Source organism: Ursus maritimus, unplaced genomic scaffold (assembly GCF_017311325.1).
Source record: "Ursus maritimus isolate PB19 unplaced genomic scaffold, ASM1731132v1 scaffold_7, whole genome shotgun sequence".
In the NCBI taxonomy this organism is placed as follows: Eukaryota; Metazoa; Chordata; class Mammalia; order Carnivora; family Ursidae; genus Ursus; species Ursus maritimus.
The window spans coordinates 30,054,927-30,079,108 of NW_024426885.1; the positions used below are offsets into that span (position 1 = coordinate 30,054,927).

At 51.1% G+C, this 24,182-nt stretch overlaps 2 protein-coding genes across 4 annotated transcripts; both read right to left on the minus strand.

The window, feature by feature from the left end:
* Window positions 1-1,146: 1,146 nt before the first annotated feature.
* On the minus strand, window positions 1,147-23,728 carry HOGA1 (4-hydroxy-2-oxoglutarate aldolase 1). 3 transcript variants are annotated; one of them, XM_008702985.2, is made up of 7 exons: window positions 23,253-23,728; window positions 11,790-11,918; window positions 11,457-11,584; window positions 10,826-10,960; window positions 10,476-10,572; window positions 8,719-8,852; window positions 1,147-2,072 (listed from the first exon to the last, which is right to left on the minus strand). In XM_008702985.2, exons 1-7 carry the CDS (start codon window positions 23,461-23,463, stop codon window positions 1,923-1,925), a joined length of 984 nt encoding a protein of 327 aa, XP_008701207.1. In that variant the 5' UTR covers window positions 23,464-23,728; the 3' UTR covers window positions 1,147-1,922. The 3 variants fall into 3 exon arrangements, with proteins under 3 accessions (XP_008701207.1, XP_008701338.1, XP_008701275.1); XM_008703053.2 differs by lacking the exon at window positions 1,147-2,072 and adding an exon at window positions 7,185-7,359; XM_008703116.2 differs by lacking the exons at window positions 1,147-2,072; window positions 10,476-10,572 and adding an exon at window positions 7,179-7,359.
* CUNH10orf62 (chromosome unknown C10orf62 homolog) lies at window positions 18,058-19,688 on the minus strand. Its single transcript, XM_008702886.2, has one exon. The coding sequence runs from the start codon at window positions 19,103-19,105 to the stop codon at window positions 18,407-18,409; it is 699 nt and encodes a 232-aa protein (XP_008701108.2). The 5' UTR covers window positions 19,106-19,688; the 3' UTR covers window positions 18,058-18,406.
* Window positions 23,729-24,182: the final 454 nt, after the last annotated feature.

The following is a 24,182-nucleotide window of genomic DNA, read 5'->3' on the forward strand; positions in this document are numbered from 1 at the left end:
CTTGACTCTCGCTCTGCGTCCTCATGAATCAACCCATTTGCTGTTTCTAAAAGTTCATCACAGATGGGGGCTTGGGACTGACATTGCGCACTTTGCCTAGTATGTAATTCTCGAAACCTCTGCAAGGTAGGAGCCTTTTTTTTTTTTTAATCAGACAGGCTCAGGTTGCCCGAACTAGGAAGTAGCAGAGGTAGGTGGGATTTGTATCCCGGTTTTTCTGATTCCAAATCACTTTCCACTGTACTTCCCTCGTCCTGAGTGTCAAGAGCACCCACATCCTGAGACCAGTTATTGTCACACCTGCGGGGTTACCTTGGGCAAGTCAGTTCCTGCCTGAGTTTCCCTTTTCCTGCCCTGATACCTCCCCAACCGAGCTAATGTGCAGCGTTCACCTGCCGCGCTAACCCCTTTACACGCGTGATCTTATGGAGCCGTGAGAGAAAGGAATGGTTATTATCCCCAGATTACAGATCGGATTGGGCACTTAAGTAGCTGCCCAAGGTCCCATCAACCCTAAGGGGCAGGTCTAAGAACTTAAATCCAGGCCTGCTTAATTTAAGACCAGAGACTGAGTGCTTTACCAGTACACCGGCCAGCCTCCTGAGCCCTAAATTTTTGCCCCATCCCTAAGCTGGATTCTCCTCCGAGCCCAGATCTTCTGGATATTGCCTGTGAGAAGAGCCCAGGTGCTAAGCTCCAGCTTCGGTACCATCCAGGTGGCAAATTTCAGGTGAAGATCGATACCTTTTAAAATTCTCTCCTCTAGCCTTTGTCCCAAACAAGGATCTGTTTACCTTTCTTTTTAGTCAGAGTAATTTTTAAAACATTCATCTCTGGTTTACTGCCCTGAATAAGGTTAAACATCTTTGGAGAAAGCAGCCTTTTTGGTGAATGTGCTAAAGTGTTTCTAAATATCTTAGTTGAACCTTTTTCCCTTCTACCTCCCACTCAGAACTTCAACAAGCCCTTCCCCTAGGCCCCCACTGATCTAACACCTAGTTTGCTGTGGGCTGTTACGGCCTCACTCAGAGCTGGGAAAAAGCAGACTTTGAAAGTTAAATTGCCTCTAGGAAGGTTCTTGACATCTCGGCAGGAAACCTAAGACCTACATGGCGGCAAGGTATCACTTTATACGTGGTCACGCTGTTTTCACTTATTCAACTTTATTGCAAGAACAAAGTATTTTTAACAATGAAAGCACAGTGCCTAAGGCAAGAGGATGGCCAGGTCTCAGACCAAGTCTCCTTCCCCAGTGTTTCAGACCTAGGTTGGCTAGAAGTCTCCTAGAATGTAACATTTATCCACCAGGTGTCATTATTTACCAACTCTGGCGAGCCCCTAGGCTGGCTCTGTGCTCTCTACGGTTGAGATCAAGGCTAGAGATGAGAATATGAGATGATCAAAATGGATTTAGGAAAGGGCACTGTGTCTGGAATGCAGCTTGAGGGCCTTTCAAAGGCCAATGACGTTTTTCTGATTAGGTTTCCGAACCCACCACTTTCCCTGGAAGGAATCAGATTCTTAGGAATAGCCCTAGCTCCCTGCAGTACTATGCTGGGCTCAAATGTGTACCCCCAAGTCTAAGCGGCCATCCCATCAGTAAAATACATGACCTTACTTGTGCCCAGTTGCCCCCCGTTCTTGCCCTCTGGCTCCTGGTCACGTGTCCCCGGGGCACAGGAAGGCACAGTAGACGGACAAGCAACCCATACTGAAGGTCTCTAGAGGGCCAGAGTTTAGGATACAAATGTCAGCAGTCATGGGGCTGTGAGAATAAGAAATGGGTGTGCATGGCAGAGCCTGGGAGAGGCCACCTGGGGGGCTGAAGTAGGGAAAACTCGTACCCCCATGTGCCTCTTCAGCTGCAGGTACAAGGCAGGAAGCTGAGATGGGCTCGGGCCAGGCACGTCCTCTCCTTGCCCTCAGAGCCAGCCATTACTGGTGAAATCCATACGCAGCGCTTCCTCATCCTTGGGGCTCAGCTCCTGCAAGGGGGCTCGGCAGGGGCCTCCGTAGTAGCCAAACCAGTCCATGGTCTTCTTCAGTCCGGGGATCCCAAAGCGCCGGGTCACCTGTGAAGCAGGGCCTGTTAGAAGAACCTGAGGAATCCCTGCAATCACATGTCTGGGGCACAGGTCACTTTCAGAAAGTTAGGGTTCCTCCCCGTCTCCCCTGGTAAAGTAACTTTACCAAATCAGTGACACCGCGGTAGATTAGAAATTCAGATCGAGAGACCAGAAGGCAGGTCAGCAGTAGAGAACACGATGCCAACAACTCAGATTAAGGAAGGAAGTCATCTCCTTGGGTTTTAGGAGAAAAATCCATGCCATGGGGGAGAAAAGCGGCATTCAGTCATCAAGCTGGGATGGGAGAAGATAGCAATGCGTGGGTCTGAAGCCCAGTTCCCAGGGACCTAGGGCCAGGGCATAGAAGGCTTGGGAAGCCAGGAAGGGGAAGGGTCCGTGGGAGCCTCAGGCATAGCCCAGACCTCGACTGGCCCTGCAGGAGAGACCCTGACCCACCCATAGCTCCTCCCTGACCCCAACTCTGAAAAACAGTGCATCAGCTGTCCTGAGAAGTTCCACTGTGTAACCTAATATCACGAACTTACTATATCTGAGCAAGTTTTCTTGTATAAAAAAATAAGATGGCTGGATGACGTGACATCTGCAGTGTTTTCCATTGTAAGGGGGGACCTAAAGCTATTGTCGTAACTTAAAATCATGCATCGGTCTTATAGAAAATGAAGTATCAAGTTTCTTTGCCTTTGGCATAGCAACTGGTTATTTCATGCTGATCAGAAGTGTTAGATGAATCTTTGACTGCCAAAACACTAGGAATGTAGTCATTACTTAATAAAGTTTTATTTGAAGGAAACGTAAAACCTTAGAAGTATGGGCTTCACGAAGGGTAAAATAATAAAAGAGGTTGCTTGGGGTAAAAAAGTTGAGAGCCACTGATGAATGATTGACTCCTATTTACCACTAGTGGCCAGGGAATTTTTTCTTGGAACGAGCGATACTCCATCCCCCTCCTAGGCCTGGCGCCAGCCATGATGTTCTAATAACCTGGGCTTTTCACTCAAAACCTGACTGGGGTGCGAAAGACATGAGGGAGAGGATGGGAACAAGAAGTACCTAGAGAAAAGCCTTCTTCCACCAGAGGTGTGTGGGATCTCTGGGTTGCCCCCTCCTCAGACCCACTGAAATAATTGAATGCTTTGGTGGTAAAGAACACGGAAAGTCCTAAATATAGCCAGGGCAGGAGGCCGGCTGGGTGGGAAGGCAGAGGAAGGACATTGTGTTCGAGCAGGGCAGGGCAATAGGGTGACATCAAACTGCCCCTGGGGGGGCTGAGCCGACAGCCCAGGCAGCAGAAAGGTGTTCCAGGCATTCCTGAGTGTGTGCCCAGAGCTGGCACAGGAGGAAGCAGGATGGCAGGATGGCATGCGGAGAGCTAGCATGGCAGCAAGCATCCTCTGCTCCCAGGGGACAACCCATGGCTTCATCTGTAAAATGAGATGACAACACCTACCGCGTGTCACAAGAATCAAAGGAGAAAAATACCACTGTAAGACCAGACCCCAAGAGACCCAAAAGCTCCACCTTTTCCTGTCCTGGTGGTATGCTGGTTCTGGGACCTTCTCTCTGCAGGTGGGTGGGCTTCGAGAGCAGAGGTCCCACCCCGGTGGAGTGTCCCTGATGGGGCTCAGCTGAGTGGCCCTCATTGCTGCTGTTCTCGCACCCTGTTAATAGAGCACCCTATCCCAGGAGAACCTTGACGCCCAGGGAGACTCGTGCTGCCTCCTCAGCTGTCCTTTCTCTAAAGCTGAGTTAATCTGCCCCTTTGAGGTAAAGATACAAGCTGTGAGAGAGATCTAGAGTCCACCACTACCCAAACAAAGCATTACTGCTTAGCCTGGGACTATCACCTCAGATGCAAAACTTAAGGGGATGCCAAAAAAAATCAGTCATCAAGGTAAGTAGTATTTAGTGCCATATCTTCTTTAAAAATCAAAATCGATGCAAACAAATCCACGATTAACCAAGAGACGATGTTCTAAATGAAGACCGATCTGGGGCGCCGGGTGGCTCAGTGGGTTAAGCGTCTGCCTTCTGCTCAGGTCATGATCTCAGGGTCCTGGGATGGAGCCGGGCATCTGGCTCCCCGCTCAGTGGGGAGTTTGCTTCTCCCTCTACCCCTCCCCCCCACTCCTGCTCGAGCGCTTGCACTCTCTCTCTCCCTCAAATTAATAAATTAAATTTAAAAAAAAAGATAGGATCCCACAAAACCATGCCCTGTTGTATTGTGGCCTGAGGCAAAAGTAAATGTGTGCCCCTATATCCATGTTCTGTGTGTTTTTTATTGGTTCATTTTTCTCCTAGGAGTAGATGCAGGAAAAAAATTTTTGATGAGGTTGTTTCCATTCAAGCCAGGAAAGTAAAATTATAATAAATTATGTTTTTAATATAGATAAAATATTTTAAACTAAAAGAATGCTGTTTTAATATACCTACTTTTTAATTTTCCAATGTATTTTTTTCAAATAGTTTAATGTTCTCTGGGGGCAAAAATCACCATTTAGAAAAATACTTAGAGGGGTGCCTGGCTGGCTCAGTTGGTAGAGTCCGCAACTTTTTTTTTTTTTTAAGATTTTGTTTATTTATTTGACAGAGGGAGAGAGCGCACAAGCAGGCAGAGCCCAGGCAGAGGAAGAGGGAGAAGCAGGCTCCCTGCTGAGCAGGGAACTTGACCTCCGAGCTGAGCAGGGAACCCGATGCGGGGCTGGATCCCAGGATTCTGGGATCAGTGACCTGAGCTGAAGGCAGATTCTTAACCACTTAACTGCCTGAGCCACCCAGGCGCCCTGAGCCTGCAACTCTTGATCTTAAGGTTGGAAAAAGAAAGGAAGGGAGGGGGCGCCTGGGTGGCTCAGCGGTTGGGCGTCTGCCTTCGGCTCAGGGTGTGATCCTGGCGTTATGGGATCGAGCCCCACATCAGGCTCCTCAGCTATGAGCCTGCTTCTTCCTCTCCCACTCCCCCTGCTTGTGTTCCCTCTCTCGCTGGCTGTCTCTGTCTAATAAATAAATAAAATCTTTAAAAAAAAAAAAAAAAGAAAGGAAGGGAGGAGTGGGGGGAGGGAGGGAAAATACTTAGAGTTTTCACTTCCAGGAAGATGGAATAGATGTACTTTTCCTTATTCCTCCCAACAAATACAGCTAAAAAACCTTGGACAGTATATAAAAACAAACATAAGACTGAAAGGTAGAGAGAAGGAAGACAAACTGGGGACTTCAGGACCCAAGGAACACAGCGGTGAGTTCCCTGGCCTTGACTTGAAGCTTAAGAAGCCAGCAACCCTAAAATGCCAACGGTACAGATAATACAAGCCCCCAACAAAAGCCTGCTCCCTCAAGCCAAGGTCCAGGAAGGAGCGGCCTAGCAAAATGGAAAACTTTAAGACAATCACCACTCTACTCCAGCCAGGCACCCCAGCAAAAACTGTGGCCCGTCCCCTCACCCCCACCCAGGCCAGGAAAGGTTGAATTGGGAGCCAGAACTTTTACCCTGGACTCTGGCAGTGAAGAGTGCCCTTCCCCCTCCACAGTGGATGGTCTCAGCAGGGGCCCGGTGAGGCAAGTCAGAGCTTACACACCACTGCCCACATGGAAGGAGGCCACCCCCACCCCCAGACATATTTGTAATCTCAGTGGAGGCCACGTGGGAAGCAGTAAGGTGGCATTCCTACCCCTTCCAGTCAGGAAGGTGTCAGTGGAGGTCAGGGCAGAGCTGTAATTTAAAAAACGCTCCCCAAAAGAAATCTCCAGGCCCAAATGATCTCACAGGAGAATTCTTAAAAATGTTTAAAGAATATTTAACACGAATTCTATACAGTCTCTTCCAGAAAACAGAAGAGGAGGGAATACTTTCCAGTCAACTGATGAAGCTATTATTATCCTGAGTCCAAAATCAGACAAAGACAGTGCCAAAAAAAAGGCGAAAGCTACATACCAATATCTCCTACGAATATAGACAGAAAAATCTTCAACTAAGGATTAGCAAATGCAACTCAGCAATATTTGAAAAGAGTTCACCTCACGACTAAGTGGGATTTATTCCAGGGAGGCAGGTCTAGTTCAATATCAGAGAACTACCCATGTAAGGGGCGCCTGGGTGGCTCCGTTGGTTAAGCCTCTGCCCTCGGCCCAGATCATGACCCCGGCGTTGTGGGACGAGCCCGGAGCACGTGGATCCCAGAAGCAAAAAAAGAAATGAGCCGCCACCTGAGTCTCACGCTTCACACAAAGCGCACTCAGTACGGGTCGCGGACTTATAAAACAGAAAACTATATACATTTAAGAAAAAAAATAGGAGAAAATCCTCACAATATAGCGCTAGGAAAAGCCTTCTTCCGCTTGACATTAAAAGCATAAAAAATAAATGAAAATATTGATGAACTGGACTTCATCAAAATTAAAAACTTTTGTTCTGCAAAAGACCTGTTCAGAGAATGACAAGATAAGCTTCAATGGGGAGAAAATAATTGCAAATCGTGTATCTCACAAAGGACTGGTATTTCACAGGTACAAAGAACTTCCAAAACTCAGTGGTAAGAAGAAAAAATCCAGGGCGCCTGGGTGGGTCAGTTGGTTAAGCATCTACCTTTGGCTCAGTTCATGATCCCACGGTCCTGGGATCGAGCCCCACATCAGGCTCCCTCCTCCCTCTGCTGCTCCCCCTGCTTGTGTGTTCTCTCTCTCTCTGACAAGTAAATAAAATAAATCTTTTTTAAAAATCCAATTATAAAATAGGCAAGAGACAGACCCAGACATTTCATGTAAGAAGATATACATAAATACATGTATATACATACATATATAAATATATGAAAAGATGTCCAATAGCATTAGTCATCAGAGAAATACAAGCTAAAACCACAATGAAATGTTACTACACACCTATCAGAATGGCTAAAACCCGGAATAGTCATGATGTCTAAGCTGGAGAGGATGCAGAGAGAATGGGTCGGTCATACATTTACATTGATACAAATGCAGGATGGCACAGGCACTCTGGAAAACAGTTTGGCAGTTTCTTAAAAAACTAAACATGCAACCATCATATGACCCACTAATTATGTATCTATCCCAGAAAAATGAAAACTTACAGTCACGCAAAAACCTGTACATGAATGTTCAGAGCAGCTTTTCGTAGCCCCAAACTGGAAACGACCCAGCTGTCCTTCCACTGGCGAATGTTTCACAAGCTGTGGCACGGCCACGCCAGAAACGCTATTCATCAATAAGAAGAGACAGGCCAGTGCTGCATGCAACAGCTTGGATGAATCGGCACAGAACTCTGCAGAGTGAAAGCCAGCCAGTTTCGAAGGTTATAGACTTCACGATCCCATTCATTTAGCAGTTGTGAACTGACAGAAGTATAAACATAGTGAACGTATGTGTGGTTGGCAGGAGTTGAGGAGGAGGTAGGGGCAGGAGGTGAGTAGGTGCAGCCACGAAAGCACGACATGAAGGATCCTTCTGGACTGTATCCATGTCCAAATCCTGCTTGTGATATTGTACTTTAATTTTGTAAGATGTTCCCACTGGGGAAAACTGGGGAATGGGTACATGGACTCTCTCTGTTGTCTGCCTTTCTTTCTTTCTTTTTTTTTTTTTTAAGATTTTTATTTATTTATTTGAGAGAGAGAGAGAGAGCACACGCAGGGAGAGTGGCAGAAGCAGACTCCCCACTGAGCAGGGAGCCTGGATTCGGGACTCGATCCCAGGACCCTGGGATCAAGACCTGAGCCGAAGGCAGACACTTAACCAACTGAGCCACCCAAGAGCCCCTGTGTTGTTTCTTATGACTTCATCTGAATCTATAGTTATCTCAAAATTATAAGTTTAATTTAAAATACACATATGGGGGAGCCTGGGTGGCTCAGTCATTAAGCGTCTGCCTTCGGCTCAGGGCCTGATCCCAGGGTCCTGGGATCGAGCCCCACATCAGGCTCCCTGCTCCGCTGGGAGCCTGCTTCTTCCTCTCCCACTCCCCCTGCTTATGTTCCCTCTCTCACTGGCTATCTCTCTCTCTGTCAAATAAATAAAATCTTAAAACTAAACTAAACTAAACTAAACTAAACTAAAATACACATACAAATGTGTCTATAGGAACACACATTTTCATTCCTGTCTCAGACCCCAGTATGGCTCTGCACAGCACTGCTGGGCTCTTGATACGCATTCCATCTCGGCTCTTCTCCATGACTTGCCCAATACAGTATGGGGGTACACCGTCTCACTGCAGAACAGATTGTTTAAAGACAAAACTCTTCTGGGAAATCTGGGCTCTGAATACATCCAGCCTTCTAACTCCTCCATCTCTACGTAAGGTCCCAGGATTTCTTAAGTCACCACAATCAGCCAGGATGTTTGTCTCAACGCTTACTCCTGGGTCTAGAGGATTAGAATTTGAACCGGCTCCCTAAATGAATTCCAGTACAACCACGAGGGCTCAACTTTGTCTGAAGTCATGATTTTCTGGAGAGGCACAAGGAGTTCCCACACTGGGATATTCTCTAAAAGGACTTTCTGAAAGGGAAGAGGCAAAGTGGGGACTCCTGTGCCTGCCCTGGCTCCTGCTCCAGTGAGGATGCAGACACCCCCCGCTCCCCCCACCCCCACGCGCGCCCTGGGCCATTGGCTGGGAGCTCACCGCAGTGTTTGGCTCAATGAGGCGGTGCTGCAGTTTCTGGGCATCTTCCCATTGCCCCGTGAGGCAGAGTCGCTCCAGCTGGCACACCTGAGCCCCCAGGACATTGGCCAGGGCACACACGCCCCCCACAGCTCCTGCCCCAGAGTAAGATGCAGAACATCAGCCAGAGCCCCTTCTCACCAGCAATCCCAAACCCGGTGCCCCCGCACCTCTTACTCTGGGGAGAGAGGATGTGGATTTCTATGCCACGGCTTGGCCATATCCAAGGCATGCTCTGGGAGTCCAGAGTACAGATTTCCAGAGAGAAAAGCTGCCAGCATATTTGCAGCAGAATCCCACAGGCAGAAGGTCAGGGAACAGAACCTGAAGGCTAACTCAAGGACAGTTCCTCCCCTGCACCCCCCAACACACCTCCCAGAGTAAAGTCCCACCTGCCAGTTGACACCTCCACGATCCTCTAATAGCCCCCTGACTCATCAGTCCGGGAAGGGGGTGGAGTGGACGGGAAGCCTTTGCTCTTCTGAAATCTTATTCCCCCCAGTGAATTCAGTCTGGGACGGCGCTGGGGGTGGGGGGCAATGGAAAAAGCCCAGGACACAGTCCGGAGACCAGGCATTTCCTCCCACTGGCAGCATGAACTTGCACGAGTCATAGACCTCTCAGTTCTCTTTGTTCTCATCTGGGCAATGAAAATGGGCTGGCTGTGATCTCGGGAGGCCTTGCCACTCTGCCAGCCTGCGATGTGATTCTAAGGCTAGTTAGGGGTGACCCTAAGCACAGCGGCCTCAAGACTGGAGAGTGGGAAATTTGGAATGAGCTAAGATAGCTACCATTTACTGATCCCCCCTCTATGCCAGGCACCGTGCAGACACGCGGCCAAGGCTCTCACATTCTCACGACACCTCCCTGCTTTGCGGAGTAGAAGCTCAGGCCCAGCGAGGCTGAATACCCTGCCCAGCAGTACTCGGTAAGCAGCAGAGCTGAGATTCCAGCTCACATCTCCCCGCCTCCAGGGCCCCTGCTCTTTCCATCTACCCCACCTGCTGCAATGGGTCCCCGCTTCTGCCCTTGCACTTTGGAGACAGTGATGTGGCAGAAGAGATGTGCAAGGACCCAGACAGCAAGCCAAAGTCTGTGGAGACCAGAGGAGAGGAACCAGCATTGCCCCTCGGCACTGGACAAGTAACGCAGATCGGGGCTTGCTGGGGCTTCAGCCGAAGGGAGCAGATGCTTCCTCTCATCCCTGCTCCAGGGCTCAAATCCAACCTGAACCCAAGGAGCCTGACCCACAGCAGACAAGCACGGTTGGTTTAATGGTGACATTCCTAGGACCCTGCACTGGGACAGAATCAGGCAGCTGAAGATCCCCAGCCCAGCCCTTAGGTGTTGACAGTTCCTTCTGGCCAGGCACCAGGGTAAAGGGAAAACAGACCCCTGGACCAGAGGAAAGGCCCCAAGGCCTCTATCCTCAGAGAATGATTTACAAGGCAAGATTAGAGGAACTAAATTAGTTAACTATGCCAGGAGCTCAGGACTTAGAACAAACTTCAGGCATCCCTGCTACAGCCCAAGGATTATACATGGCCACCCTCTTCTACCCAAAAAGGTCACTTGTAAGCACCAAATATTCAGACAAGTGAGCAGCGTGCTGGACTTCTGAGGTTTCCAAGCAGGCAGGCTGGCAAAAGGACCCTGCAGACCCAGACCCAGCCCTGGCTCTCCCACCCACAACAGTGTGAGAGCAGCAGGAGGCCTACCCACGGCATAGCTGGCCAGCAGGAAGCCAGCCGACCCAGCCAACACCTGGAAATCCTGCCTCCTGGTCTTGTGAACCATCAGGCCCATCCTGGTCACCTGCAACAGCAAACCTGTGTGAGAGCTGCGCCCAGGGCTTCAACACCGAGCGAGACGGGGGCTGGGCAAGGGTGCAGGAATGAGCGCCCCGGCTCCAGAGAGCTGCCCCAAAAGTTGGACAAAGCCCCAGAGAGCCCACACAGTGGGAAGAACCCAAACAGCAGCCTAGGACCAAAGCGGGTCCCAGAGCCACCCTGAAGTTGATAGCCTCGGAGAAGAGGAAGGAGCCCCAACCGGGAGCCGCTCCACTCACGTCGCCACCACTGTCCTTGATGCCCACAATGTTTGGGTGCTGGGAGAGCGTGACCACTGCATCCATGGGCAGGTCCAGCCCCGTGTTGGCTGGTACACTGTAGAGCACCACAGGAATTGGGGAGAGATCAGCGACCTGAGGGGGGCAGAGAAGGGGAAGAGGGAGAGGGCAGCTGCCCCAGGCCCGAGGAGCCTGAGACACTGCCCACCACCGCCAGCTCCGGGCCTGGGTCACTGCGGGGCCACCTGCATGGGCCCACCGCCTGCACTAGGAGTCACAGCGCTCTGTTCCTTGCTTGTAAGCAATAATAATAATATTTCATGAATGCTTTCTATGTGCCAGGCTCAGTTCTAAGTCCTCTGTATTTTGGTGGAACTGGGTCCTCACAACTTCCCTGTAAGGAAGATACCATCATTCCTCCCATCTGAGAAGTGAGGAAAACAGCCCCACAGCGCGGTTGGGCCAGTCGCCCAGCGGCATCCCTCCCCAGTCCCACAGCTGCCATTCATGGGAAGTAGGCTCACCCCTCGGCCCCCAGCTTCCCTGATTCTTCTCCCCAGGCAGCCTCCTCTCCTCATCCAGCCTCCTCTCCGTCCCAGGCCCCAAGCCCATGCCCACGCCTCACACCCACCTTGGTGTAGTGGTGAATGAGGGCTGCACTGCTCATACGGCCACGATAGTAGCAAGGGGTCACCACGATGGCGGCGTCAGCCCCAACCTGGGCCATGCTCACAGTCATCTCCACGGTGGCTTGAGTGGCTAGAGGAGGAAAGAGGGAGTCTTCCCTACAGGCCATGGCGGGTGAGAGCAGGATGCAGAAGGGCGGGGCTAGGATCCCAGGGCAAGCAAGGGGTTCAGAAGAGACAGAACCAGTAGACTGAACCAGCTCCAGGGCCAAGGAGCCTGGCTCCCCACTCCCAGCCCCCTCCAAGCACCCCCAAAGCCCAGAGCACTGTGGCCTCACACTCGCAGCCAGAGCCGGCTAGCAGGAGTTTGTCCTTGGACATGGCCTGGCGGACTCGGCTCACCACCTCCAGCCGCTCACTGCTGGTCAGGAAGGGGAACTCGCCATTGGAGCCCTGGACCACGAAGCCTGCAAGAGAGGTCCCATCACAGTCAACGCCTTCCCATCCTCTACGAACAACTGCGACCTTGGTGTTACATGCACCCAGGTTCCTGCCTCCCCAACGCCATAGTTTTTCACACGATTCCTTCCCGGCTTTGTCCTAATGCAGGCAGAATGTTTTACCCAGTCATGACGGCAGTGTCCACACCATTTTTCTTTGTGCTAGTGAAATAGTTTAGCTATACCCAAAGGAATCCATAATATAAGCCACAGGTGTGTACCCAGCACACACGGCAACCCTCCCCTGATCACCTCCTTTCCTTCCTCTTCTTTTCTTCTTTCTCCGATTCAGGTGTCATCGTTCCCATTCATGTCTTTATACCGTTAAGACATACATATTGACCCATAAAGATATAAGATGGTTTTTTGCCATTTTGAGCTTTATGGAAATGGAATCAAGCTCCTACAAGCTTCTGCGGTTTGCTATTTTCGCTCAAGATAATGTTGTGAGCTTTGTCCATAGCAGTACACAGTTCTGATTCATTCATTGTAATCGCTATAGCATATTCTATTGTGAAGTTAGACTACAATTTAGTTTTCACTCTCCTTTTGGGGACATTTAGAATGTTTCCTTAGTCTTGCTATTACAAATCATGCTGAAACAAACATGTCCCATAAAGTCTTCCGTGCCCACGTCTGAGCTTCTCTACAATTTGCTTGGGGGTAAGTGCTGAGCCACAGCTATGTGCATCTTCACGTGCCAAACGTCTGCCTCAGTAGCCAGTTCGGACCCCGTCAGCTCATGGAAAGGTCTGTTAGTGTTCATCCATCCGACACTGGGTGTTGTCAGAATCAAGTTTTGCCAATTCTCTGGGTGGAAAGTGACATCTCATTACTTTATTTTGCATCTTCCTGTTTGACCGATCATTTGAGAGGTTTCTAACACCAGGGAAGGTGTCAACCCTTTTATATCGCAGAACTGATGCTCTGTGGCTGGATCTGAAGGGAATGTCAGCAGAACCACTTTCCTTCCTGCTTCTTTCATTTTCTTTCCTCTTCTTCCTCCTCTCCACTCCATTCCATTCCAAAACCATTGTTCTGAAATAGTTGACAAATACAGCTAGGACACAACAAGATTACTAATAAATAGGAGACCACTTGGGAGAAAGGAAAGGAAAGAAAGCTGGGGGGCGATACTGAGCTACAAAACCCCTGCCACGCAGTTGAGAGACGGCCGACAGTCTTTGATGTGGAGCTTCCTGACAGTCAACGCCAAAAGGGAAATGTGATCAGCTGACAGATATGCAGAACTCAAGATAAAAGCAAAGCAGCTGCCCCAGAGACACAGAGAATTTCCTGGCATTGGGACCAAGAGAGACTGTTCCAGTGAGTCATCCTTAGGGGACACAGTGTGATGTAGAGTCAACTTTTCACCACAAACCTTTTTCCATGCTGTTCACGACACCATCAGATTCCACGGAGCGGATTGCCAGAATGGCTCACTGGATACTTAGCATTTCCCCCCACACACTTTTTTGCCTTGGTAACATTGCAGGGAGCATCTTGAGGCAAAGAGTTTTTGGCTTGTGTTGCGTGGCCTCCTCGGGATCCATTTCTCCATGTCAGGCCAGGAGCCTCCTTCTGTCTAGTTACAAAAGGTGCCGATGCTTTCCCAGCGGGTCACCCCTATGTGTGGGTCGCCAACCCCAGAGAGGACTGGACCAGCACCTCTACTTAGAGGTCAGGGATTCTGAGATCGAACTTTTGCCACTCCCTCTATGGAAACGCCTCCAAAGACATCCCCCTCCCTCCCCAACCCCAGCTGCCACCACCACCCTGGAAGGGGGCCAGGCCATTGGGACTGCTCCGGCCACTTCTTCAGCCGTGTTCACTCATCCCCAAGTCCCCCTTCATTCTGGTGGCTGGTTCCAGGGGCTCCTCAACAGTAGGACAGCTGGGTCTTGTGCTCTCAGAGGGGAAGCAGGCCCCTGTGCCCAAGACTCCTGGCGGCCTCACCCTTGTCTCAGAGAGGAGCGTGTGACGAAGGCCTGAGGAAGACAGGCCAGGCTGGGGAGGAGGGAATCTCACAGAGTCAGCGAAGCAGTCAGACCCAATGCCCCTCTGGCTTTTGAGCAAGTTACATCATGTCTCTGAGTCCCCATTTCCTTTTCTATGGGATGCCAATAAAAACATTTCATTCCTACCTCATAAGGCTACTTTAAAGTCCCAAACAAGAAAATGCACAAGAAAGCACCTTGGAATCTGTGAATTGGTGCTGCAAAGAGCCCCCTCTCTCTCCGGGGTGGGGTGTCCAGTTCTGGGCGTGATGTGCCCCCCCGCTGTAGAGAGGGGACTAGAGGAGGGGCAGGGCCAGGGTCCCGGATGGGCCAGGGAGCGAAGACAGTAGGTGATGGAGGAGCAGTGCGGTGGACTGGTCGGATGTGTAGGCTGTGAACTCAGAGGAGCCTGAGCGTAACTCTCAGCGCAGGCCCTTAGCAGCGATGAGCTCTTGGGCAAATGGCTTCACCAGACCTCAGCTTCCCCACGTGAAAAATGCGTACCACATTAGTGCCCTCCTTAAAGAGTTGCGAGACTTAAACGAGATACTATTTATAAAGTGCTTAGATTAGAACCTAGCTGTTAGCTGTAATTACGATGGAGTCCGCAGAAAGTGCTCAAGCCTTACGTCAGGAGGGTGGCAGCTTGCCATCTGAGATGGAGGAGGATGGCTGCTGTGGGAGGGGAGGCTGCTCTCAGGAACCTCTCCTGCCCCCTCCAGCTGCAAGACAAAGCGGCTTATTACAGAAGCTACTCTCCCTGGCCCCACAGTTATGCCCCATGGTTATGTGGCTGCTCTGGGGAGCCAGAGTCGCCTCGGGGAGAGGAATGGGTCTTTGGGGCTGGGGATGCACAGGGAACATGGTGACTGACTCTTACTGTGATGCCCCTTGACCCGTCATCTTTGCCACCTCCCCTGAGAAGTCTTCCTGGGATCCCTACACCAGACATCTATCCTCTGAACTTCCATCTCCTGTTCCTTGTCCTTCCCTGTGGCCTACCCAAAAATATACAGAGGTTCTCAGAACCCTTCCATCTCCCCCACCCCCGCCTGTAGGATTAGGCAACATTTCTCAAACTGGCCCCTGCGGTAAAATGAGGAAATGGGACTGAATGGTCTTCTAAGTCCTCCTGGGCTTTAAGCTTCGGAATCATGTTTCTGGCTGTTCCTCCCACCTTTCGCTCATGTCTAATGGCTCCCCTTCAGCCAAACTGTCAAGGTTCCCCAGACACAGTGTCACTATCCCGCCTCTATACCTTTGCACATGCTGTTCCCTTCTGCCTGGAACACCTCCCTCCCTGAGCTGCAGCCCCGAAAAGCCTTTCCTTCTCCCCCTGGCTTCTTCCCTTCACAGCATTTTGTTCCCCTTGCACAGCACTGGTCCTACTTTGCCCAGAATCATCAAGATCATGGATAACGTCCCCTCGTGTTGGCCTCCCCCATGACACCCAGTATGCAGTATGCTGCCCATCGAGGTGTGTGTTGACCATTTGTGGTACAAAAGAAAAATTGTCCCAAACCCTGGCCTGGGGCAGAGCTTTTTTGCTTGATGTAATTGATAACCTCCCTCGGGCAGAAGTGGGCATTCCTGATAAAATGCTCAGGCAAGTTCCTGATGAGCTTCAGTGGAATTAAGCGTTCATCCGGGAAACCAGCCACCCACACAGCTGACTCTCACGCAAGAGTCTAGTGACTGGGAAGCGCTCTTCTTTGTGTCTACTCAAACGATGACTTGACCATTTGCTTTTATAAAAATATCCTTACCAAGAGTTGATACTTGAGTTGGCCACTTAGAAGCCATTTTCCTTGCGGCACAACTGTAATAAAACTTCGACATTTTGAACTACTTTAAAATTTATAGAAAAGTTGCAAGAATAGTACAGGGGATTTCCATACATCCCTCACCCAGCCCCCACCAATGACAATGTCTTACTTTAGCAGAATGATTGGAACCAGAGAATTAACACTGGTACAATACCAACTGCAATCTTTGAATTTTGTCAGTTTGAAACTTTTTTAAAGATTCCAAATTCATCTTTACCCAATCTGAAATTTGATGCAATAAAATTTTAATAAGGGATTTAAGGTCTTCCAGATAAATGCATGCATTTCATGCATTTTTTACAATCACTTTCAGAAGCCGCACCTCACCACGCTTGCTTTTTGTCTACTTTGGCAGCCTCCAACTTTTTCTAGAGTGCCCGAATTTTTTCCCATTGATATTTTTGTTACAAAATATTTTATTTTTTACTTGATTAATTATATTTAAAGTAGGCCCCACACCCAACGTGGGGCTTGAACTCATGACCCTGAGATTAAGAGTTACATGCTCCACCAGCTGAGGCAGCCAGGCGCCCCTTATTTTTTTTTTTTTAAATAATCTCTACACCCAACATGGGGCTCGAACTCACAACCCCAATATCAAGAATTGCATGCTCCACCAACTGAGCCAGCCGGGCACCCTTGTTATGAAGTATTTTTTTTTTAAAGATTTTATTTATTTATTTGACAGAGAGAGACAGCGAGAGAGGGAATACAAGCAGGGGGAGTGGGAGAGGAAGAAGCAGGCTCCTAGTGGAGGAGTCTGATGTGGGGCTCGAACCCAGAACGCTGGGATCACGCCCTGAGCTGAAGGCAGACGCTTAACCACCGTGCCACCCAGGCGCCCCTGTTATGAAGTATTTTAAATTTAAAGTGTATATATGTGTATACACACACACACACACACACACACACACACTAGCTTTCAAATAACGTCACTTATTAGTAATTTTAAAATATTTTAGAATATTCAAATACTGGGGCACCTGGCTGGCTCAGTTGGTGGAGCGTGTGACTCCTGGTCTCGGGATTATGAGTTCGAGCCCCATGTTGGGTGTAGAGATTACTTAAAATCTTTAAAATAGATAGATAGATAGATAGATAGATAGATTAATTCAAATACTTCCAATTATGCCCCATAAATTCAATCAACAACATTTAGGGTGTTTGTAGATGTATCCATCTTTTGCAAGGATTCTGGGCACCTTCTCCTGGGAGTCTGAACACTGCTAAGTTCATAACTGATGCCAATGGTACATTTCTGTGTAAAGGAGCCTCTGGGAGTTAGACAGTGCTGTGTAAATGACTTCTTCCAACTTTCACGGGAGAGACAGCTGCCTCCCTTAACCCCCTTACTGGAAGTCACCCCTTGCCCCAGAAATGGCTTCCTGGGACCCAGGAAGAGGAAGCAGGGAGAGTCCCAGGCTTGAAGGAGGGCACAGAGAGTCAGGACATGTGATAAGAGGACAACGGTAAGCATGAGCGAGGGAGGCGCCCTGGAGAGCCACTGCATTGGCCTGAGGGGCAGCACACGGCAGGGACTCGGGGTCTGAGCCCTGGAGTCGGGCAGAGCTGCGCTCTAACTCCAACAACACCACTTACTGTCTATGCCCTGTCAGGCAAATAACATCTCGGAGCCTCAGGTGTCTCATCTGCAAAATGGAGATAATGCAATACTGTCTCCATGGGACTGTGCTGTAACACTTAACACAGAACGTGGCAATACTAAAAACTGAAAAGAAAAAAAAAAGGGAGCTGCTGGTTGTACTAGTAATATTACTTATTAGTAGTACTAGCAGCAGCAACAGCCCCAGCCCCAGCCATAGTATACGGCACAACAGCTCTGAAGGTAGGTGGGGGGAGGCAGTAACGGGGATCCCAGTGGCCCCAGAAAGCAGGTGGGGCAGGGAGAGAGCACTGCAGTGCAGGAGGCCACACGACTTGGAGCAGCAAGAGACAGGGTGAAGATAACACCAAGAGGACGGGAGACACACACCCCACCTTGCCTACTAGCTTTTGAAAGCCTGTCTCTCCCCCCACCTCCTGACACCTGGCTGCTTCCTCCTTCCCTGGCCAACAGCGGGTTGGTGGGTGCTGAGCTCCTGGGAGACGTCCCATCCCCAGAACCCCAGACTCAGGGAAGCCGATTTATGGAGTCTTGAATCAGCCCAGCAAAGAGCCCGGGCCAAGGGCCACACGAAGAGGACTATGGGGGCAGAAACCCTCTCCCCATAACCCTGCCCAGTCCTGAGGCTGGCCACAGAGCCCCCCCCCCCCGACTCAAAATGAGGGTATACAAGGCTTTATTGGCTCAGTTCCAGGCATTTGGCGTCAGTCTGGGGCTCTCAGCTCCTCCTGGGATCTGCCTCGCCTATCTTCTCTCGGTGGGTCTTCAGGAGCCCGTGTGTCTCAGCTGCTTCCCTTCCTTCCCCCTCCCCCTCCATCAGGAGCCATTCTCTGTGGCAGACCCTACTCACAGACTCGAAGGGGCCCAGGAGCCCTATGCGGGGCTAAGGAAGAAGGGATTTGGGTGGCAGCCTCTCACCCTGGGCCACATGGGTTGCCCCACAGGAGAGAAAACAGGCCTGCAATTGTGTGCCAGCCCTGTCGGGGGAAGGGGCGTCTCCATCCATGGTTAGGTGGTGGCTTCAAAGGGGTGGTAGGTCTGTTGGCTGCGGTTGGGCAGACTGTGGCTCTGGTGGCTCTGGTGGCTCGGATGACCCTGGTGGCCGTGGTGACCATGGCCATGGAAGGTGTGCGTGTGGTTCATGCCGGCTACCGCGGTTTCTCGCTGAGTGAGGAAATTCCCCTTCAGCTTCAACTCCACCTCCTCAAGGGCCTTCAGCTCCTCCTGGTTGATGTCTTTGGACTCCAGGTGGCCGGAGTTCTGGTAAGTGGTGGCACGCTGCAACATGGAATTAGCCAGTTGCTGTCCCAGGTTGTCAATCTCCTTGGTAGAGGCGGCCACAGCGGCCCACGTGGCCTCATCCGTGGATGAGGATTTTCCAGACTCCCTGTGGGTCTCTTTGGTCACCGAGGAGCCAGACAACCTCTGCTTGCTGGTGAAGGACTCCCGGTGCAGAGCTGTGCCCACTTCCCCTTGCCTGGTGGTGAAGGTCTCCATGCGCACGGTGGTGCTGGCCTCCCCACTGCCGCTCTCAGGGGGAGGGGCGGTGCTGCTGCCGCAGGCGGCCAGCTTCTCTTCGGAAAGGCGGCTAAAGTGAGATTTAATCCAGTTCTCATTCTTTGCTTTGTGACCTTCTGGTGGCTCCTGCTCCTCTCGTGCAGGCGCAGGGGATGTCTTCCTTCTCCTCCTCCTCTGAATCCACAGCATGAGGCCTCCACCTCCGAGTAAGAGGGCAGCCCCCAGCACCACCTTGCATGATGGTTGCTGGATGAGCTCCAAGAAGGCCTCCAGGACCCTAAGCCAGGCAGGCAAAGCTAAGAGCACACTGGGAGTCGGGGAGCCTGGATGGTATGGGTCATGCTTGAAAGGGCAGGTTCCCCGAGGCTGTCTGGCAGGCAGGCCCCCAGCTGGACCCTTCCTAGGATGCCCCTCCCACCTCAGCAATGAACCCCATTGTGAGGAAGGTGGCTAGGGGGTGGGGTGGGGAGAGGCCACAGCATCCCTCAAGTCCAACCTGGCAGGCATTTCCTGAGGCCCAAGTCCCATCTCCCACCCTGACAATTGTCCCCAAGGTCAGTGGAAAAGCAGCTCCCCCAATTCTGAGTCCCTTCTGCCTTCTGCTTGTGACCCATTCTGCAACTCAATCCTGCTTCTTTTCCAATCTTTGGTTTCTCTCCCTCTCTATCCGGTGGCCCCCAGGGGGCAGGCGCCGCTGACCATGGCTGAAGGACCCCCTTGGTTGGGCTGGCATCTATTCCAGGCTGCCTGACGTCGGGGTCTCCTTTCATTCAGGGCCTACTCCTGCTGCCAACTTAGCGCATTCCATCCCCATTTGTGGCCCTAACCCTTTTACAGAGCAGGGTCCAGAAGGAAAGGGGCCCAGGAAAGAGCTCATTCTAGAATAACATGAGGTCACAACTGAGAGGAGACAAGCAGTGGGCTAAGGCAGAGCAGATAGGATAGGGGTCTTCACCAGATCCCAGGGGCCATTCCAGGATGGGGGCTGCTACCTCTTGCCTTAGTGATGTACCTGCAAACCCAGAATTTGCCCCCCTCCCCCTGTGCCCTGGTTAAATGGGCACAGTTTAGACAGTGAGCAGGTGGACCACCTGTACCTGTAGGTACAGACAATGGAGAACCTGGCCCACAGTCCCAAATTATATCCAGAGCCCGTCAGGGTAGAAACAGGCCTGGGCCCCTCTATTTTTCTCCCAGAGGCATCTAACACATTTTTTAAAAACACATTTCACTTTTTAAAAGTGAATGCCAAAGTAAATGCCAAAACCGGGTTGTAAATATCGTGATTTTTTTAAAAAATATTTTTATTTAACTTGGGGCGCCTGGGTGGCACAGCGGTTAAGCGTTTGCCTTCGGCTCAGGGCGTGATCCCGGCGTTCTGGGATCGAGCCCCCACATCAGGCTCCTCCGCTAGAAGCCTGCTTCTTCCTCTCCCACTCCCCCTGCTTGTGTTCCCTCTCTCGCTGGCTGTCTCTATCTCTGTCAGATAAATAAATAAAATCTTTAAAAAATATATATATTTTTATTTAACAAAGTAATGGTTTTAATATACACAATAATATCTTAGTCTACATACTAAGGGAATAAAATATAAGCTCAAAGTTTTACGGGGAACATCATCCCCCTAGCCCTGCCGAAGTAGCTCTGTGGTTGTCCACTAACCTCATCTGGAAATAACAATCCAAAGTTCATCTTTGAGGTTGTTTGTGGGAGTGAGTTCAGGGCCAAATGGTACCTCTGCAACAATTTTACCCTCCGCTCTCTAGTTATAACTTTCATTTAAAAATGATACCCTTCATACAAATTATCAGTAAAAATTAACAATGCAAAAATAAGAAATAAAGAGAGCTACACAGTTTCAGACAATACCTTCCAGAAGAATCTCTAACTGTTCACTGATTCATCAAGGGAAGTTTCCCACCTCCTCTTTGGAGGACCTTGAACTTATTGCAGGAGGCCCTGGCAATGTGGTATGTGATGGCTTCCTCCTCTGCCCCCTGAGTGTTGGGCAGCAAAGCCAGAGCCGGGGGCCAGGATAGGGCCAGAGAAACATTGCAGAGCAAAAGTTGCTCACGGATCCTTTCCCAGCCATTCTGGCTGTGTCCTGGGAGCAGTGACAGGGCTCTATGGCTCTATCCTTTGTGCCAGAACCTTGGCACACTTGACAGGGCTCTATGGCTCTATCCTTTGGACCAGAACACTTGAGCTCCTTGGGAGGAATGCGTTATAACCCTGTGGCTCAGTTCCATTCTAAAATGAGGAAATCAGATTGGAGGTTCAGTGATTTCTCCAAGGTCACCATAAATGGCAGAACCAGGATTCTTCCCCAGGCCTTCTCTTTTTTCTTTCTTTTTTTTTTAGATTTTATTTATTTATTTGACAGAGAGAGAGAGAGAGACAGCCAGCGAGAGAGGGAACACAAGCAGGGGGAGTGGGAGAGGAAGAAGCAGGCTCATAGCAGAGGAGCCTGATGTGGGGCTCGATCCTGGAATGCTGGGATCACGCCCTGAGCCGAAGGCAGACGCTTAACAACTGCGCCACCCAGGCGCCCCTTTCCCCAGGCCTTCTAACTCCAATTGCTGAGCTCTTTCTACCCAGCCCACTGCCTCCCTGGTGTGTGGGTAAGAGAGAGATGAGGCGGGAGCAGGGGCCTGTCTGGTTTGCACAGGAGACAGACTAGTGCACACTGTGGCCCGTGGCCTGCCAAATCCACTTCAGCCTGTGCTCCTGGGCACCCCATGCCCTCTGCAGGAGTGGATGAGCAGGGAGGAGGGAAGGAAGGGTCCAGAGAAGAGCCTGGGGGTGTCTGTGGATTTTCTGGGTGGCAGGCTGACACTGGATACAAAGTTCACCCTTCCCACCCCCTGTACCAGGGTGTCCTTGAACCTGGAGGGTGAAGCAGAGTCTTTCTTCCTCTTGATTCAAGGAGCTAGGGACCCCTGGCTGGCTCAGTCAGTGGAGCACACAACTCTTCATCTTGGGGTCATGAGTTCAAACCCCACGCTGGGAGTAGAGATTACGTTAAAAAATTTTTTTTAATAAATAAAAGATTCAAAGAGCTTCTCCCTTTGTTTCAAGAGACGCAGGCCTCCATGCAGACTTCCAGGCCCCAGCGAGCTGAGCCTGAGCAAAGATGTACTTGAGTTTGTGTCACTGCTCACCGTGGGCATCCACAGGTTATTCATGGCACCCTAGGGAACGGTCGCGTCCCCTCGGCCCTGAGGTGTGGATGGGTTTTCGTCGGGCCAGCAGTCACTGTCACAGCGCCGATGGCACTGTCGTCCTAGTGCTTGTGACCACTGGATCTGTAACTTCTAAGGTACATCACCCTTTCCTATTCACAGCGCGCTTTCATTTGCCCTCTCTTGGATTTTTCTCCCAGCCATCGTACGATATGGGCATTATTACTCCCAGGTGTCAGATGGGGAGACTAAGGTTTAGAGAGATTATCTCACAGCTTAAGTCAGTGCCAGAGCTGTGATGAGAATCTAGAATCCATGTTCTCAATTGCTCCACTCCCAGAGCTGGTGCCAACCAGACTTTATTTGTTGAAACAGTCTGGTCTAACTCAGCATTTAGTGCGGTGGAGTGAAACCAAGCGTAGCCCTGCAGTCAAACCTGGGTTCAAATCCCAGTTCAGCCACGTATTAGCAATGACCTTGAGCAAGCGACTGTGTCACTCTGAGCCGCAGCTTCCCATCTGTGAAATGTGGCTAGTGAGATTACTGCCTCAGGGCCTTGTCATGGGTGACAGATGAGGGTGGGCCGGGCAGGATGGGAGGAATTGACCACGTCTTCCCTTCATTTACTGTGCCTGTGGCTGTGTTGCATGTTGAGTGTTCAAAGTGTCCGGTCCCTGACCTCAGAGAGGGGAGACCCATGTGTAAAGAGAGAAATGAGTCAGAGGATCCAGAAAAGGAATTAATTCTGCCAAGGGAGGCTTGGCTCAGAAGACAGTGCGCAAACAAGGCTTTTAGGGAGATGAGCCCACTCGCTGGGTTGCCACGTGACACCCCCAGCTGCCTTCACAACTGCACACTGTTTGGTTGACAAGGACTTTCATACCCATTATCTAGTTTGGTCACCACAATAATGCTGGGCTAAGAAGGCACTCTGGTAGTTTACAACTGGGGAAACTGAGGCAGGTGAGATTCAGTCAAGGTTGCAAGCCAACAAGGAGCTTCCTGACTCTTAACTCCCGAGCAGTGCCCCCTGCTCCTCTCCCATAATAAAATGACCCCTGAGGTACCCAACTGTCTGTGAGCAGCTCACTGGCTGAGGAGATTGGGGTCATTCACATCTCCCCCAACTGCCCCAGAGGACAGGCCCCACTTACCTCGGAATGGAAAGGTACCCAATTTGTGCAGATTCTCCTCCAGTTTCCCATAGTCCACCTCTGCCGTGGCAGTGAAGGGGGTGGTCACAGGGGGGTAGATGCCTGCAATGTCCACCTTCCTCCCCTCCCCTGAGGCCCAGCCCCCCACATTCCTGGACAAACCCCTGCTCAGCCCCTGCCTCACAGAGGACCAGACTCCACGGCCCAGCATCTCTGCAAGAGGCCCGAGGCCCAGCTGGTCTCTGCCCCTGACTGAGGCTGAGTTTGGACTCCTTCCTACCCTGTTAATGATCAGTGTGTCTGGTTAAAAATTTGCTGCCCCCTGACTGTTGGCGCTGGGGCAGGCCTGGGCTGGGCGTCCCCCGGGTCAGAGGCTAAGCCTGTAGGCCCCATGGCCTCTCTCCCCTTAGGGAGCAGCTGGGCAAATGCCACAAGCGAGCGTCCCTCTAGCCAGGCAGGGGGCGGGTTCCTGGCGTACTGACCCTAAAGGGCTTCTCCAGTGGGGCCCGGGCTCTCTTCCCACAATTCCCAGCCCCAAAACCCACTTCCGCTTGGCCCGCCGCGGTTGGCGGAGCTGATTGGCTGAGCCGGCCCTGCCCTGCGGGAGGGAGGCGTGGTTGGGGAGCAGTTGCCCCCGGAGCCGTGGCTCTGCGCTCGTGCCTCCCAGGCCAGGCTCCTCCTGCGCGGGCGGGCCGCCACGTGACGAGCCTGTGCAGGCCGCACACAGCCCTATGGGCCCGCGGGCGCCGGGATGGGGGGAGGGGCAGGAGGGGTGCCTGGAGCCGCTGACCGATGCTGGGGATTTGGGAAGAGGGCTGGCAGGAAAGAAACAAGAAGACACCTCGGTAGGAAAAGCCACAGGGCTGGGACCGAAGGGCTCCAAGCTCCCCTCTTCCCGGAACCTACCCTTGCTCCGTTTTCCTTCATTCC

Coding starts and splice junctions, on each gene's coding strand:
- CUNH10orf62 (XM_008702886.2), bottom strand. CDS start 19,105: ATGCTGTGGATTCAGAGGAGGAGGAGAAGGAAGACATCCCCTGCGCCT.
- HOGA1 (XM_008702985.2), bottom strand. CDS start 23,463: ATGCTGGGCCGTGGAGTCTGGTCCTCTGTGAGGCAGGGGCTGAGCAGG. Junction 8,853..10,475: donor GCTGGCCAGCTATGCCGTGG/GTAGGCCTCCTG, acceptor ACTCTGGGGCAG/GAGCTGTGGGGGGCGTGTGT. Junction 2,073..8,718: donor TCATTGAGCCAAACACTGCG/GTGAGCTCCCAG, acceptor CCTGCTTCACAG/GTGACCCGGCGCTTTGGGAT.